This window comes from Pipistrellus hanaki, assembly GCF_964339955.1.
Source record: "Pipistrellus hanaki genome assembly, chromosome: 10".
NCBI lineage: Eukaryota > Metazoa > Chordata > Mammalia > Chiroptera > Vespertilionidae > Pipistrellus > Pipistrellus hanaki.
Window position 1 is genome coordinate 16,943,639 of NC_140512.1, and position 17,063 is coordinate 16,960,701.

Genomic DNA, 17,063 nt, shown 5'->3' on the forward strand with positions numbered 1-17,063 from the left:
AAAACATGGCATTACATAGAAGATGCACTATTATTTCATGCATCATTAAAAAAGTAAAAATGCTACTAACTATAACATTATCAATAGATTCTTCCTGATTTTAGGATTGTCAGAATACACAAACAAAAAAACAACTCATTATTATTCATACATAAATTTCTATTAACTAAAGATTATCTCAATAAAATTATGGGCAATCTTAATGGTATGCACAACTTACCGAGGCTGACAACGTTCACATAGATATGTGTCAGGAATATGCTGCCTATCAATCCCCATGCAGTCAATATGTTGCCAAACACTTAAAAACAAACAAAAAAGCAAAAAGCAGAACATATAAAGTATTTTTAAAATCATCCTTAAATTAAGACTTGATATTCCATTTAACTATCACTTAAGTGCCTACTTTCCATTTAATATACTAAAAAGTGCTGTGAGGAATTCATAGAAATATGTCCTCAGGGAGATAAAACTTTGAGATGTAAAAACAAGAGGACAAATACATTATATATAATATAAATTTATAAAGCAAATAAAATTTTAAACTGCAAAAGATATACATTATAAATATTATTAGCAATCACAAAGTAGAGAGGTCCACACTACTTGGAGTTAATGGAAAAAGCACCCTGGAAAACAATGAACTTGAATAGAACGTTGTTTGGGTCTTTAGGAAGAAAAGATTAGTTACTATAGCAATGTTTTCTTCAAGTAGGCAGATATGAGGAGCAATAGTCAGATGTGGTTAATATCTATGAAGAGGAAAATTCATTTTGAAAGAAAAGACTAAACATGTATTAGTAATGTATAGTCAGATTATATAGGACTTGGAATGTCAGGATATGTGTAAATTTTTCTAATGGCAATAGATAACAAGAGGTGCTATGGTGGTATAAACTGTTAATTCAAAGAAGTAAAGAAACTGAAAGCAAAACAAAACACACAAATAAGAGGCTTTTCCAAAATTCCAGACCTGAGTTAAAGGAGGACAGAACTAGAATGATGGCAGAGAAGATGAGTTAAAGAATCCAGAAAATATTCTATGAGGACAGAGATTAAACCAACTGTGTTCTCTATTTTTAATGGAATACAATGACCAGCTTGAGGCAAACTTTTCAATTTGTGACTTTAATTGGTCTAAAGTTGACATATTTGCCTATTTCTAAAAACAGTTATTTCTTTTTATAATAACTAGAGGCCCAGTGCATGAAAATCCGTGCTTTGGGGGTGGGGAGGTCCCTCAGCCCCACCTGCAACCTCTCACAATCCAGGACCCCTCAGGTAGGGTCCCTAGGCCTGGCCTGAGATCAGGGCCTATAGGGACTTTCCTTCCCCAGTCTGTAGGTAGCTGGCCCCACCCCTGCCACTGCTTGCCATCTGTGCAGCACTGCCCCCTCCTCCCTGCTATGGGTGGCCTCCCTCTGCAGGCAACAGGCTGGGGTGCAATGGCGTCGCTGGCCTGGGCCTCCCTTTTTCTTTGCTGGGGGGGCGGGGGAGGGGGCAGAGCCAGCCTTGTGAAGAGCCGTCTGCCTACCTGATTGCCCCTAACCACTTGCCTACCTACCTGGTCACCACTAACCGCTGATCTGCCTACCTGATCACCCCTAATTACTCAGCCTGCCTGCCTGATTGCCCCTAACAGCTTGCTTGGTGGTGGGGCCAGTCTGGTGAGGGGCCATCTGCCTATCTGATTACCCCTAACCGCTGGCCTGCCTACCTGATCACCCCTTAACTGCTGGTCTGCCTATGTGATCACCCCTAATCACTCTGCCTGCCTGATTGCCCCTATCCGCTTGTTTGGGGGTGGGGCCAGCACTGACTTCCTGTTGGTCAGCCTCCAGTAGTTAAAACCCAGGGTTTTTATATATTAGGATTAGCTACTTCTAATATATAAAGCTATGAAATTAACAACTATTGTACTGTTGTTCTTCATTTAACTGAAAATCTTGGGACAAGAACTAGTAGAAGGTGGAAGGCAATGGAATATATGTCTAAGTATATCAAAGATGTGGGGGCAGGGGAGTAAAAAAAACAACAAAAACGCACCACAAAGGCATGCCCAGCCTGTGTGTCTCAGTGGTTGAGGGTTGAGTATCGAGTTATGAAACAGGAGATCATAGTTTGATTCCTGGTCAGGGCACATGCCCAGGGGTTGTGGACTCAGTCCCCAGTGGGGGGCATGCAGAAGGCAGCCTATCAGTGATTCTCTCTCATCATTGATGTTAAATCCCTCTTTCCTTCTCCTTTCCTCTCTGAAATAAAAAATATGTATAATAAAATAAATAAAAAATATAATAAAAAATAAGGCAGAGCACCCTAAAAGGAGGGTTAGAATAAGAAATTAAGTTAAATTTGGGGGATAAGCAATAATGTCATGCAGAAAACAGAACTAGAAAATAAATAAATGATCAGAGCTCTAAATGTCAAATTTGAAAGAGATGAGAATAAGTAGTGAGTATATGAAAATACACAGAAGCAATAAAAAACAAGAATAAAAAAGAAATGCAGTACACTATAAGTTAAGCAGTAAAAAATAGAATGATAAAAAGAAGATTCATAACAAAGACAACAGTTGCTGAGAAGCAAATACCTTGAATAATACAAAAACTGAACTGTTCCTTTAAGATTTTATAGATAGGTATAAATTCTAAGGACTACTTCATTATTTTCTAATAGGGATTATTCTATATTCTATATAGATCAAAGTAATTAAATCAAAAGAAAAACACTGTTTAGATTATGCATTAAAATAAAAACATTGCAAAAAATTGTATGTAATTTATCACAAACAAAATCAGCTAAAAGAAAGCTATTTTATATTACTGGTTAAAATATGAATTGAAATATATTCTAGAAAGTAGCTAATAAAAATAATGAGGATAACAAGTTATCATTAATGTTATTTTTTAATTCTTTAAATTTGCCTCATGAATAAATTTACTGGAGTGATTGCTCATGGTACTGATATGTGTCACAGGTAATAAGAATTTATTTTTAAATTTGAAAATGTTTTTATTAATGTTTTTATGAGTATTAACTCAAGTATTAAAATTACAATTTTCCATAAAAATATCAAATTTCACATTCCACTTAAGACTACCTTTTTCCCCCTTTTGGCAAAGATAAATCAACTTTTTGAAATATAACCCTAACTGCATGTTTATATAACAATAACATCCAAACGTTAATCACTTAATCTAATAAATGGTAACAATATTACAAAATAATGCAAAGTAATTTACATTTGGCTCTAGGATGCATAATTATACTCACAATGGACTATTTCAAATCAAATAACAAAGCTATGACATAAGCACCAGACCCAGGGAATTCTGTAAAACTATCAAGCTTTCTAACCCACAACAGTGCACTGCTTGAATACTTTAATTCCCACACTATGCAGGGGATGGACTCAATAACTTCCAGGCTGAAATCCTACTGTTCCCTCTCCATCCTCCCCAACTCCCTCCCACCAGGAAAAAAAAAGAAAGAAAGAAAGGAAAAAGAAAACAAAGCCCCACTTTCTGTCCCAATCACACCTTCTCTAGGGGAAGAGGCCTTTCTTGGTGGTTGAACCAGGGTTGGGGGAGGGGAGACTGTGGTTCTGGTTCAAGGAGACTCCAGAGTGCTGCAAGGTTCAAGTCAAAAGGAGGTGAGAGAGTCAGGTCAAACAAACATCAATCAAAATGTATAATTTCCCCCAAATTGGAAAAATCACAGTTGACTATACAGCACAAATAATTCCAAAAGAAATATACAGGACTCAATTCTCTCCTCATTTCTATCTTGTCTACTACTTTATGTTTTTATATTACTATTAGAAGAGTGACAAGAAAGATGTGATCCTATATGAATAATGATCAAAACTGATTGCCTAATACTCAAATAATGAGGAGTTCTAATCAACTTTAAGATAGATTTTTCCCATAGGGGCTTTTTTCTAGGAGCAAAACAGACTGCATTGATAATAGCAGAAGTCTCACTTTAAAATGCATTCATAATTCCCTCAAAAGTGACTTTATCTTTTCCAACATTAACAATCAAAGGTAGCAACAGTCAACAAAAATAAACTAATGGTGTGAAATATTTTACCTGCATTTGTCACAACAGATCATGTATCCATCATCATGTGTAAAACCGCATATGCACCTGGTTACATCAGTACCATAACTTCCATCCTCAGATGTGCTGATTGTAGTAGCACTGGAAGTTTCATCAAAATTAGGAGTGGTAAATATGCCTACTTCATTTTTGCTAATAAGAACTGCTGGAGGAGGTGAGGCCGGAGGTGTTGGAGGAGGACGAGCACCATAATTATGGTCCTGGATTATTGAACACAAATACAACACAACATAATTTCAATAATAAGATGAACTAATAAGCAAGTTAAAATTCAATCCTTAATTTGAATAGCCCATTTATTTCTTAATATCTCTAAAACAATGACTTGGTGAAGCTAAATATTAAACCACAGTAGTGAGAGAAAATGTCAATCTACAACCTTGATCACCTTCATAATGATTTCCCTCAAACTCTACCCCCTAATCCCCCATATCAGAAGATATCTTCATAGTCCTATTGGTTACATAGCTTCTTTGCCTTCAAGATAAAATCAGGTGCAAGCAGTGAGAATAGAAGTAAAAAGAACTCAGGAATGTAAAGGCTAAAGAATAACAAAACAACTAAAACAGACATATTATCCCTATAAAGTATTAATAGATTTTTCTAAAATTGGGTATTTTTTATTCTGTCCAGTGAAAATCTTTCATAATTGCACCTCAATAATATCACAAATGTGTCCAGTTTTGCATCTGTTCTGATCTAAGCTCTGCCCCTTACTACTGTGTTTCCCCGAAAATAAGACATCCTCCGAAAATAAGACCTAGCGCATGGAAAGATAAGACATTCCCTGAAAATAAGACCTAGCGCAACTTTGGGAGAAAAAATTAATATAAGACACTGTCTTATTTTCGGGGAAACAGGGTAGTTATGTAACACTGAGTAAGTTAAGTCAGATAAGCTTTCATTTTCTTAGCTATGTATTTACTCCTTATCTCATGAAGTTGTTTTTGAAGATTAAATTAGATATATGTAAAAATACCACAGAGTCTGACACATAGTGCTCAATAAATAGTAAATATATAATTTACTATATAAATTACTATATAATTTAGAATTAACAGTAGATAGTACAATTTTACCTAGTCTTTTTTTTTTCTATTTATTTTTTCCATCACCATTTATCCCTTCTATGCTCTCTTCCACCTCTACCCCCACAATCACCACACTGTTGTCCATGTCCATAAGTTCTTTTTTTTCTTCTCAATCTTTTCACCACTCCCAACAGCCTGCGCCTCTATCCCCCCACCACCCCCCCCAAGCAAGGCTGTCTGTCTGCTCTCTCTGAGTCGGTCTCTAGTTTGCTTGGTGGTTTAGTTTATTCATTAAATTACTCATATGAGTGAAATCCTATGGTACTTGTCTTTCTCTGACTGGCTTATTTCACTTATATAAGGTTCTCCATTATGCTAATAGTAGATAGTACAATTTTACCTATATTCTTTTTATAAAGAAGGAATGTGTCCTAGCTGGTTTGGCTCAGTGGATAGAGCATCGGCCCTTGGACTGATGGGTCCCAGGTTCAATTCCGGGCAAGGGCACAGTACTTCAGTTGCAGGCTCGATCCCCAGCCCTGGTCTGGGTGAGTCTGGGAGGCAATCAATTGATGTGTCTCTTTCACACTGATGTTTTTATCTCTCTCTGTCTCTCCCCCTCCCTTCTACTCTCTCTAAAAATCAATGAAAAAATATCATCAGATTAACAAAACAAAAAGAATGTATTTTAATATCATGCTATTAATAGCATAAATACAAAATAATAGTAATACTTATAAAGAATTCCTCTTATAGAATTTTAACTCCTTGAATAAATATAGTTAGATCAATGAAATATTAAGCTATTAATTATGTACCTGTTTAGATAGTATAAAACAAGTATGCTTTTCAAGTATTCAGTTTTAAGTACAATGCCACACACATCTACTTTCAAGCTCTAGATATAATAGCCTTCAAAACACACACACACACACACACACACACACTCTCATACACACAACACACCCCCTTCTAAAGAAATGTTTGACACTTACCGCATAAGGCAAACCAATGTAACTGTGTGAATGATGCGAGCTGCTGGTATATAACTGGTGGGGATAACTGTTGGATTTCTCAACTACCACAGGGCTAGCTTCTACGGATTCTGGTCTGGAGGGGAAAAAGTTGTATAAAAGAGAATTCCATTCATTTTTTTTTTCCTTTTAAGCAATTTAAAATTATAAGCACTTAGTTTACTGGCTATACAAATAAAATGTCTTGTTGTAACTGAGTCATTATTTATTTTGCCATTGCCAATAAAATGTCTTTTTGTAGTAGTCACCCTGTGGATAAGATATATCCTATCTAGATTCCATATTATAATAAAACTTTTGTTTAATTAAAATAAATGTCCTATCTGCTGCTGTGGCTCAGTGGTTGGGCATCGACCTATGAACCAGGAGGTCACGGTTTGATTCCCAGTTAGGGCACATGCCTGAGTTGCAGATGTCCTGTGAGGGGGGGAAGAAGGGGAGAAGGGAGAGGAGCAGATGGGGAGAGAAAGTAGGTGGGGGGGAGAGGAAGCTGGTCAATGATTCTCTCTCATCATTGATATTTCTGTCTCTCTCCCCCTCCTTCCTCTCTGAAATCAATTAAAAAAATATTTTTTTAAGAATTACATAGAAGAAAGAAGTAGAGTTTTAGCAATTCCTGATCTACATTACTGTTATTAATGCAACATGTAGGAATTATGGTCAGAGTAGAAAGACTAATTTTTTTTTTTTTTTTTTTAAGCAGAACATGAGAAGGTTTAATTTACAAGGGAAGGAAATCCACTCTGATGTAATGTGATGGGCAGCTTGGCAAGCTGAAGTGGAGCCATGTGACTCTTATTTGGGAGTTCAGAAGGTGACACCCCTGCCTGCCGCCCTGGGCAGGAGCACAGCCCCCACCTCAGGTCCCACACACACCTCCTCACACTGCCAGGCTGCCCAGGGTGCTGAGGGGCTGGTCAGACCACACCCTGGGGGTCCTGTCCCCGCTCCGTCATGTGGGCCAGTTTGCTGGATTGGGTTTGTCATGTCTCCCATGTACCCTCCAGTTCCAGTGGCCTCTCCTAGCCTCTGTCTGTCTAGCTGACACCCTAACAATCCTAATGTTAATCCTGAAAAGAAATCTTACAAATCTTGAGAGTGGTGATGTTGGCAAGGTCAACACAGTGGACAAATTTCCTGATTAACTCAAAGATTTAGATTAAACTCTGAATATATTTCTAATGAGTACTGCCAAAACTTTTATATTTTGGAGTTAGAAATAAAAAATAAAGCTTTTAATATAAGCATGTGAACAAGTCACCAAATTCTTTGCATAACCTCATGATTCAAATTAAAGCTGCAGCACTGATAAGCTGGCAATGTAAAAAGGCAGAAATTCTTTATCAAGATCCTCACTTCTTGATCATGGTATCTTCCCTGCCAGGTAAGTATAAGATCCTCATTTCTAATGACACTTCTTACTAAATATTATTTTTAAAAGGTTAACAAATTGAGCACTGAGCTATGAACCAGGTCACGGTCGATTCTAGCCAGGGCACAGGCTTGGATTGCAGGCTCCATCCCCAGTGGGGGACGTGCAGGAAGCAGGTGATCAATGATTCTCTCTCACCATTGATGTTTCTATTTCTCTCTCTCCCCCTCCCCCTCTGAAATCAATAAAAATATATTTTAAAAAACACATTAAGAATTGTTGGACAACAGATATACATAGAAGAGTTCTTAAAAAGTCCCATAATGACTGTGAGGGAAGCCTGGGTTCTGCACTGCCAGAACACAATAAATGTGAAAACAATGTTGTGACCAATATCAAAAGTCAAACATCCTTTGATCCAGTAACACCATCTTCGGAACTTTATCCCAAGAAAGTAATCCCACTATTAAAGACTCCCAGAATTGAGATGTTCATTGAAATACTATTCATAAAACTAAATATAAGAGCAGAAATAATTCATATGTCCAATCAATAGAAAACAATTAAATCTGAGCAAACCTACCATGTTTACATATGTATAACCAGAAACTCATACTAATAAAAATCACTCTATTAGAGCCAAAGAAGTTTTCCTCCTGAAATATTATCACAAACCCTTAATAAATTTTTAATGACAGGTCTAGAGATAATATGCAATAATAATAATTTTTGTCAATAGCTGCAATAGTGCTCTATTTAGCCAATTTTTGTATATTCACATACATACTGACTTAGCATACTGGTATAACATTTATCATCAAGTAAGAATCTGCAACCCCTAAGAGATAATGGATTTAGGCAAGAGATAACTATGGAAGCTAAAATCTTAAAAGGTTTGAAAACTGATGAATAGGTAAGGTTGACAACAGCATGTTGATTACTTATCACTACCAAGTTAGACAACCACGTTTATTATGTGCCTCTGCTAATGCTATACAATAGAAATTACAAAGTCCCACATAGAAAAATACCATGCTAAAAAGAAAAATGAGAGAAAAGGGGAGAGGGTGAAATTTGAGGCTAATTACATCTATAGTTCTAAATGCCAGGTAGAATATTATATGATATCAAATTCAGAATGTTGAAAATTCTATAGGCCAAATGACCAGTTTCGTCAACAGGCTATATATGTTGTAAGAGAAAACAAATTTAAAAGGTTGTCACAGATGTATTCAATCAATACAATGTGTGGATCTTGTTTGGATCCCAATTTGAACACAACAATTACAAAAAGACATTTTTGAGACAAGTGAGGTAAAACTGAAGATGAACTAGTATTTAAGGGTATTTTATATTAAGGAAATATTCTTAATTGTTATAATATTGAGATAATAGTATTGTGGTGTGTGTTTTTTTAAAGCCCCTCTTAGTGATATACATTGAAGAATATATAGGTAAAAAGATATGAGGATTTGCTTTAAAATATTTTAAATAAAACTGTAGGATAGCCTTAACCAGTTTGGCTCACTGAATAGAACATTGGCCTGTGGACTGAAGGGTCCCAGGTTTGATTCTGATCAAGGGCATGTACCTTGGTTGCGGGCACATCCCCAATAGGGGATATGCAGGAGGCAGCTGATTGATGTTTCTCTTTCATCGATGTTCCTATCTCTATCCCTCTCCCTTCCTCTCTGTAAAAAAAATCAGTAAAATATATTTTTAAAAAACCACACGATAACACAGACACATTTATCTTAACAAACAAACAAAGAAGCAAAGAAAAAACACCTGCAGGATAGAGGAAACAAGGTTGGCAAAACTGTGAATAATGCTAAAGCTGAGTAATGGCTACTTGGGAGAGATAATTATACTGTTCTCCCTAATGCTGTATGTAGTTTTGTATTTTTGTACTAAAAAATGTTTTTAAGTTCCCCTACTTTTTTTTTTTTTTTTACTTTACTGATTTTTTACAGAAAGGAGAAGGATAGAGAGCTAGAAACATCGATGAGAGAGAAACATCGACCTGCTGTCTCCTGCACACCCCCCACTGGGGATGTGCCCGCAACCAATGTACATGCCCTTGACAGGAATCGAACCTGGGACCTTTCAGTGCGCACACAGACGCTCTATCCACTGAGCCAAACCTGTTTCGGCCCTAAGTTACTTTTAAATCTTACATTTAATATATTTTACACAATACATACCTGAAGGAATGGTATACTACCTCTTTTGCTCCCAACTCAGGAAGATGTCTTCAGCATTTCTATTTCTAATAAACATCTATTTGTGGAATCTCTCTTAACCCTTTAATTTCAACATGCTTCTCAAGGCTTACTTCAAAGTGCTCTTTAAGGAGCACTTTCCTGATTGCTTCAACTCATCATCTATAATAATCTATAATAATAAAGGCACAATATTCTAATTAAACTGGACATTCTTCCGGATGACCTTCTGGATGAAGCTGGGGCTGTAAGGGAAGCCTGGGTCCTGGGTGCCGGAGGGAAGCCCGTGCTGGCAGCCAGGGGAAGAAGGCCTACTCTTGCAAGAATTTTGTCATTGGGCCTCTAGTAATTTTATAAAGCCTACTAGAGGCCCGGTGCACAAAATTTGTGCACGAGGGTGGGGGGGGGGGAGAGGGTGGTCCCTCAGCCCAGCCTGCATCCTCTCCAATCTGGGATGCCTCAAGGGATGTTTGAATGTCCGTTTACAGGGATTGGGCCATGGAGATGTGGCCAGCCTGGGTGAGGTCTGATGGCTGTTTGCAGGCTGACCAAACCCCTCTTTACATAGACTCTAGAGTTGAGAAAACCATATTTTAATTTTAAACTCTTACTTTTTAACTATATGATCTGGGAAATTTCATTTCAGATAAAAAGAGTGTGATTTAAAATATCCTAGTCAAAATATAATCACTTAAAAAAATACCACCACTTGTTAAAGTTTTGTATGAGAAAGTTGATTTTTTAAAAATATATATATATTTTAAATTGATTATAGAGAAAGGAAGGGAAAGGGATAAAGAAATAGAAATCATCGATGAGATGGATCTGCTGCTTCCTGCATGCCCCCTACTGGGGATTGAATCTGAAACCCGGGCATGTGTCCTGACCAGGAATATTGGTTCATGGTTCGATGCTCAGTCCACTGAGTCATACCAGCTAGGCATTAAACTTCTTATGTTTAAGAAGTTTATATCCCTCCTATGTCTACATTGTCCTATTGTAGTCTATCACAGTCAGTACATAGTCAGTTACTCAGATAACGTATGTAATAACTTCAATTCCTCTCTAGTTGCTCTTTTTCTTTTTCTTGTTAATCCTCACCCCTAAGTATTTTTTCCATTGATTTTTAGACAGAGTGAGAGGAAAGAAAGGAGAAGGAGTGAAGAAAGGGAGGGGGGGGGAGAGTGCGAGAAACAGGCGGGGGGAGGAGCATTAATATGAAAGACACACACTGATTGGTTGTCTTCCTCATGCGCCCCCTACAGGAGGCCAAGGATCAAACCTGCAACTCAGGAATATGCCTTTGGGAATCAAACCTACAACCCTTCAATGCATGAGCCTACCACTGTACAACACTGGCCAGGGCTCTAGTTCCTCTTTTAATTCTACTACTTTCCTACTGCCTTTTAGTATTTCCCAGCTTCCTGAAATAGGTATTAACTAGAACTGCTACTTTACTAGTGAAGAACTACATACAGCATTCAACTCACTAAAATCCCACCAATTGTGTAAGATTTTTTTTTTTACATACAAGGGACATTTTGTTCAATAGCCCTTTGCACCTTTCTGCAACGAAGCTGTAAAATATACGGTGGGGCAAAAAAGAGCTTTACAGATGCTCATATGGAAAATAATATAGTAATCCTATCTAATAAAAGAGTAATATGCCAATTGATTGTCACTCCAACAAACAAATGGCTGCCCCTATGTGGTCAAAGAAGGCTGATCCTATGGACACAGCAGGGGAGGGTAGTTGGGAGGGGCCAGGCTGTCAGAGGAAGGAAGTTGGGGGTGACAGGGCCTGCAGGGAAGGGTAATTAGGGGGACCTAGGCCTGCAGAGGAGAGAGGTTGGGGGGGGGGGCTGCAGAGGAGGGCAGTTAGGGGCAATTCGGCTGGCAGGGGAGCAATTAGGCATCAATCAGGCTGGCAGAGGAGTGGTTAGGGAGTGATCAGGCTGGTAGACAGACGTGGTAAGAAGCAATCAGGAAGGCAGACAGGTGAGCAGTTGGGAGCCAACAGTCCTGGATTGTGAGAGGGGTCCCAGATTGCAGAGAGTGCAGTCTGGGCTAAGGGACATACACCCCATGCATGAATTTCATGCACCGGGCCTCTAGTTAATAAATAATAATACGCCGAAACCGGTTTGGCTCAATGGATAGAGCATCGGCTTGGGGACTGAAGGGACCCGGGTTTGATTCTGTTCAAGGGCATGTACCTTGGTTGCAGGCATATCCCCAGTAGGGAGTGTGCAAGAGGCAGCTGATCAATGACTCTCTCACATCGATGTTTCTAACTCTCTCCCTTCCTCTCTGTACAAAATCAATAAAATATATTTAAATAAATAAATAAATAAATAAATAAATAAAAGTGGTGCCAAAGAACCTGACTTCTAAACTGGTTCCACATTCTTTAAAAATAAATAAATAAATAAATAAATAAACAAACAAACAAACAAACAATAATACAATAATACAATCCAAGAATAAACTGCCTCACATACTCAGAACTGTAAACCTCCTTTTGCCCCACCCTGTATATCTAGCTTTAGTTTTTTCTCTCCTAAACAGATATATCGATAAATTAGCTAAGATATGAGCATTCAACAATCACTCCTGTATAATAAACCAAGAGACACTAAAGCAATATATAATAATTTATGACTCAATAGTTGGTATATGCCAGGCTGAAGATATAGTGACCTATTATAAAACAGATAAGGTGTCTGTATTCATGAAGCTTGTATTTGAGTACAATGATTAAAAAAAAAACTAAAAACAACAAAACCACACAATAAAACAAGATAATTGCAGAGAGGTTATTCAGATACTATTTTAGACAGTGTAAAGATAAAAGGCTTCAGCCGAAACCGGTTTGGCTCAGTGGTAGAGCGTTAGTCTGCGGACTGAGAGGTCCCAGGTTCGATTCCGGTCAAGGGCATGTACATTGGTTGCGGGCACATCCCCGGTGTGGGGTGTGCAGGAGGCGGCTGGTCGATGTTTCTCTCTCATCGACGTTTCTGGCTCTCTGTCCCTCTCTCCTCCTCTCTGTAAAAAAATCAATAAAATATATTTAAAAAAAAAAAAAAAAAGATAAAAGGCTTCACTGGAAAGTTAATATCTGAGCTCAGCTAAGATTGTGCTAAAAAAAAGAATACTCCAGGTAGAAGAAACTGCAAATACAAACGCCCTGATGCATGAACAAATTGAGAATGTTCAAAGAACAAGGAAAATATTATCAATATGGGGAAATAGGTTAAGAGAAGAATAACTGAGTAGACATTAGAGAAGTGGGGCCTTTGGGACCAAAAGAAGTTAGGATTTTAAGTGTTATTTTAAGTGAAACAAAAAAACCCCTGGAAGGTTTTCAAGTGAGAGAACTATTGATATATGATTTGGTTTATGCTTCAGAAGAATCACATTAACTTCTACATAGAGAATGAATTGTAGGGGGCACAAAAGAAACTACTGCAGTGTCCAGACAAGAAACAGCAAAGACTTGGACTAGACATAGAAAGAACTGTACTAATTATAAGTGTGTTTTGGAGGGAAATATAGGATTGACCAATGAATTAGATGTTGAGGGTAAGGGAAAAGGACCAATGAAGGGAAGGCAGGTGTGGGTGGGTGGGAAGAGATAAACCAAAGAACTTGTTTGCCTATGACACAACCCATGAAGGTGCACCCTCTCCCTCCTCCATTGCTGCTGCCTCCTCCTTCTGCAGCTCCTTGTGCTTCTTCTGTAAAGCAGTAGCTGAGGAGACTCTTGAGCTGGCCATGGGAAGGAATCAAGACTGAGAACAAAGATCATATTAATTTTAAGGTGATGGGGCAGGATGGTTCTGTGGTAGTTTAAGATTGAGAGGCATATACCACTTAGTAAACTAATGAAAGTGTATTGTGAACCACAGAGTTTGTCAATGAGGCAGATCAGATTCTGATTTTGATGGGCAGCCAACCAATGAAATAGACACACTGCATAGCTGGAAATGGAGGATGAAGATATAACTGATGTGTTCTAACAGCAGATAGGTGTCTACTAAAAAGAAAACCTGCTACTTTACTCCAGAACTCTGTTCCTCCAGACCAAGATATTCTCAATTAGAAATTGCAATTTGATCCCACCACATTCTACTACAGTATAGTGTTCTCAATTCTTTCATTTTCCCCTTTTTCTTGCCCTTATTGTACATAAAGTAACTGATGTAGGTGCACAAATATTTGCATTTTTGAAAACTAAATGGCCAATGGTATATTTTGATCTACATCTAATGGAGATGAATGGGGGAAAATACTTAAGTAAATGAGTATTTAGTGGCATGTTCATTCAGCACTTTATCTTTATATTCCAGAAGATATTTTGCTCTTACTGGTTAACAACTTAAAAATCCTTGCATACCCGTGTGATTGGAGAATTCTAATTTTTTTTTTAATCTTTATTGTTGAAAGTATTACATATGGCCCCCTTGTTCTCCCATTGACCCTAGTCCACCCCCACCCTGCTCCACAGACATTCACCACACACACTATTGTTGTGTCCATAGATTATGCATATTTGCAAACAAATTCTTTGATTAATCTCTTACCACCCACCCACCCACACCTGGCTTCCCTCTGAGATTTGAGACTGTAAAACTAAGGTCAATCTTATAACTTCTTTGTATACTACTGTTATACGTAGGCCAATCTATCTTTCAGTAGGGATTAAATTACTCCAAAAGAAATGAATCCTAGATAATTTTCCCTTCAATCAAGCTTCTTATTGTTTAAATAAACTTCTTATTTAATAAACAAAAAAGAATGACATCTTAGGGTTTTGGCTTATGCAACTGGATAGAGATGGAGTTATTTAAAAAAAAAAAAAAAAAAAGATGAGCCTGGAGGAAAAAAACAACAAAACAAAACCAGATATGGGGGGAAAATCAAGCAAAAAAAAAAAAAAAAAAAAGAGTGTGTCCAGTTAAGTGTAATACTCAGAAAGCCAATAGTTAAATCTTTCTATTAGGAGAAAGTGGTTATTTACATAAAATTCTGAGAAATCTATATAAATTATAAAAGACAACATAGGTAGTTATAGTGGTGTTGTGCAGCTTGATGTTGAGTGCAAACAACTCTTTCAGGGAGCTTGCTGATAAGAGAAACAGAGAAATGAAAGAATAAATAAAATGGACAGGAGTTTTGTTTTAACATAGTTATGTGGTGGGAATGATCTAATATAGAGAGAAACTGAAGATACTTCATCAGGCAAGAGTGAAGTATCAAGATCTTGAAAAGGTGAGAGGGGATAAGATCCAGAGGGCAAGTTTAAGAACAGGATTCCAATAAGAAAAGTGTTGTTTTCCATTTTACAAGAGGAAAAACAATTTGAATATAAATACAAGATTGTAGATATGGAGTTGTGTCACCAGCACCTAAAAACAGTAGTTGGTATATAATACGCCTTCAATAAATATTTCTAATAAGAAATTCTTATCAAGTTGTTAAAATTTTAGCTATTTTTAAAATTTGTTTTGTTGCTTTTAATCCTCACCTGAGGATATTTTTTCCATTGATTTTAGAGAAAGTGGAAGGGAGGAGAAACATCCATGTGATCCATTAGTTGCCTCCAGCATTGGGATCAATCCTGCAACCAAGGTATGTGCTCTTGACCAGAATTGAACCCAGGACCCATCACCCCAAGGACTAATGCTTTATCCACTGAGCCAAACTGGCTAAGGCTGTTGCTTTAATCTTAAAGCAAGTCATACCACTGAACTAGTATAGTAGTACTTGCTTTATTATGCCAATGAAATCAGAGAAAAATGGTATTCTTTATTAGAAACTGTACTCCTCAAGATTCACTCTCTCTAAACAAGAGGTCAGCAAACTAGGATCCCTGAGTCAAACCCAGCTTGTTTCCTAACTTTGTAAATAAAGTTTTTTGGTTGTTTTTTTTAAAATATATTTTATTGATCTTTTACAGAGAAGAAGGGAGAGGGACAGAGAGCTAGAAACATCAATGAGAGAGAAACATGGACCAGCTGCCTCCTGCCCATCCCCCACTGGAGATGTGCCTACAACCAACGTACATGCCCTTGACTGGAATCGAACCCGGGATCCTTTAGTCCGCAGGCTAATGGCTCTATCCACTAAGCCAAACCAGTTTCGGCTGTAAATAAAGTTTTAATGCAGTGGTTCTCAACCTTCCTAATGCCGTGACCCTTTAATACAGTTCCTCATGTTGTGGAGACCCCAACCATAAAATTATTTTTGTTGCTACTTCATAACTATAATTTTTCTACTGTTATGAATTATAATGTAAATATCTGTGTTTTCCGATGGTTTTAGGTGACCCTGCTAGAGGTTCTCAACCTGAGGATCGTGACCTAAAGGTTGAGAACTGCTGCTGTAGAGCCTAAGACCATCGGTATAGTGTGAGAGCAGTTTCTGGACCCCCGACAATGATGTCATGCTAAGTCCTGCTTGGTGTAGGATAGAGTAGGACATGAACTACTCAGGAAACAGAATCTTTGCTGCTCCAAAGTGATGTTCAGGCACTGCCCTTGAAGGTATTTTTAAGATCATGTTGTCCAACTTCCAGTTTTATAGACAAGAAGATAACTGATATAAGTGTCACAAACTCTAGTTTGAAGCCCTAACTCTACTACTAACTCACCGTGTATCCTTGGGACCTGCCATATAAGCCCTCTAAGTCACATGGTGTTCTATATAGTATATTATAAGAATATAGAGAGCATCTGTCTTTTCCAATGGCAGAAGGAGTGGTAAAAATACTTCCAGGCCACTTGAAATGCCAGCAAAAGAACAGTAAATTCTTTTCATCCTTTCCATTCACCAGTTCTAGCAGCCCTTAAATAAATTTCTTTAAAACTTAAATTCCATTAACTTCCACTTTCTGGTTAAAAAAAGTTCCATTCAGCAACTATGTATTGAATCAGAGAACGAGCATATGAATCTTTCCATGTTTCAGCTTCCAACATTTTCACTTGAACCCCTTGCAATTCCAAAAAACAAATAACCACTCAATATTCACAGCAATAATTTAGTATCAAAGTGGCTGGTTATTAAAAAATAAATAAATTAATTAAATAAATAAAACAAAATCTGTCCACACAACCACCTAAACCAAATAGTTTAGAGGCAAGGTAAGAACCTTTCACTGAATCCATCAGAAATTGCTCCCATAAAAGCAAAAAATGTCAAAATAAACATACAGCAGGAAACACTCCCTTTTTCTTATTTAAAAAGAACTTAAATTTTGATTTTTTTACTCAGCTTTTTTTTT

The 17,063-nt window shown here is 37.4% G+C and overlaps 1 protein-coding gene across 6 annotated transcripts in view; it reads right to left on the reverse strand.

The window, feature by feature from the left end:
• Positions 1-17,063, reverse strand: part of KMT2E (lysine methyltransferase 2E (inactive)) — an 87,052-nt gene that overhangs the window by 40,347 nt on the left and 29,642 nt on the right. For 3 of the 6 annotated variants that reach the window (XM_084897800.1, XM_084897798.1, XM_084897799.1), the window contains 3 exons: positions 6,149-6,263; positions 4,093-4,322; positions 221-301 (listed from right to left, as the gene is read on the reverse strand). In XM_084897800.1, coding sequence (XP_084753926.1) covers positions 221-301; positions 4,093-4,322; positions 6,149-6,263 — 426 coding nt within the window. Of the gene's footprint in view, positions 1-220; positions 302-3,539; positions 3,629-4,092; positions 4,323-6,148; positions 6,264-17,063 lie in introns of those variants that run through there. The other 3 variants (XM_084897802.1, XM_084897801.1, XM_084897803.1) reach the window with 2 other exon arrangements.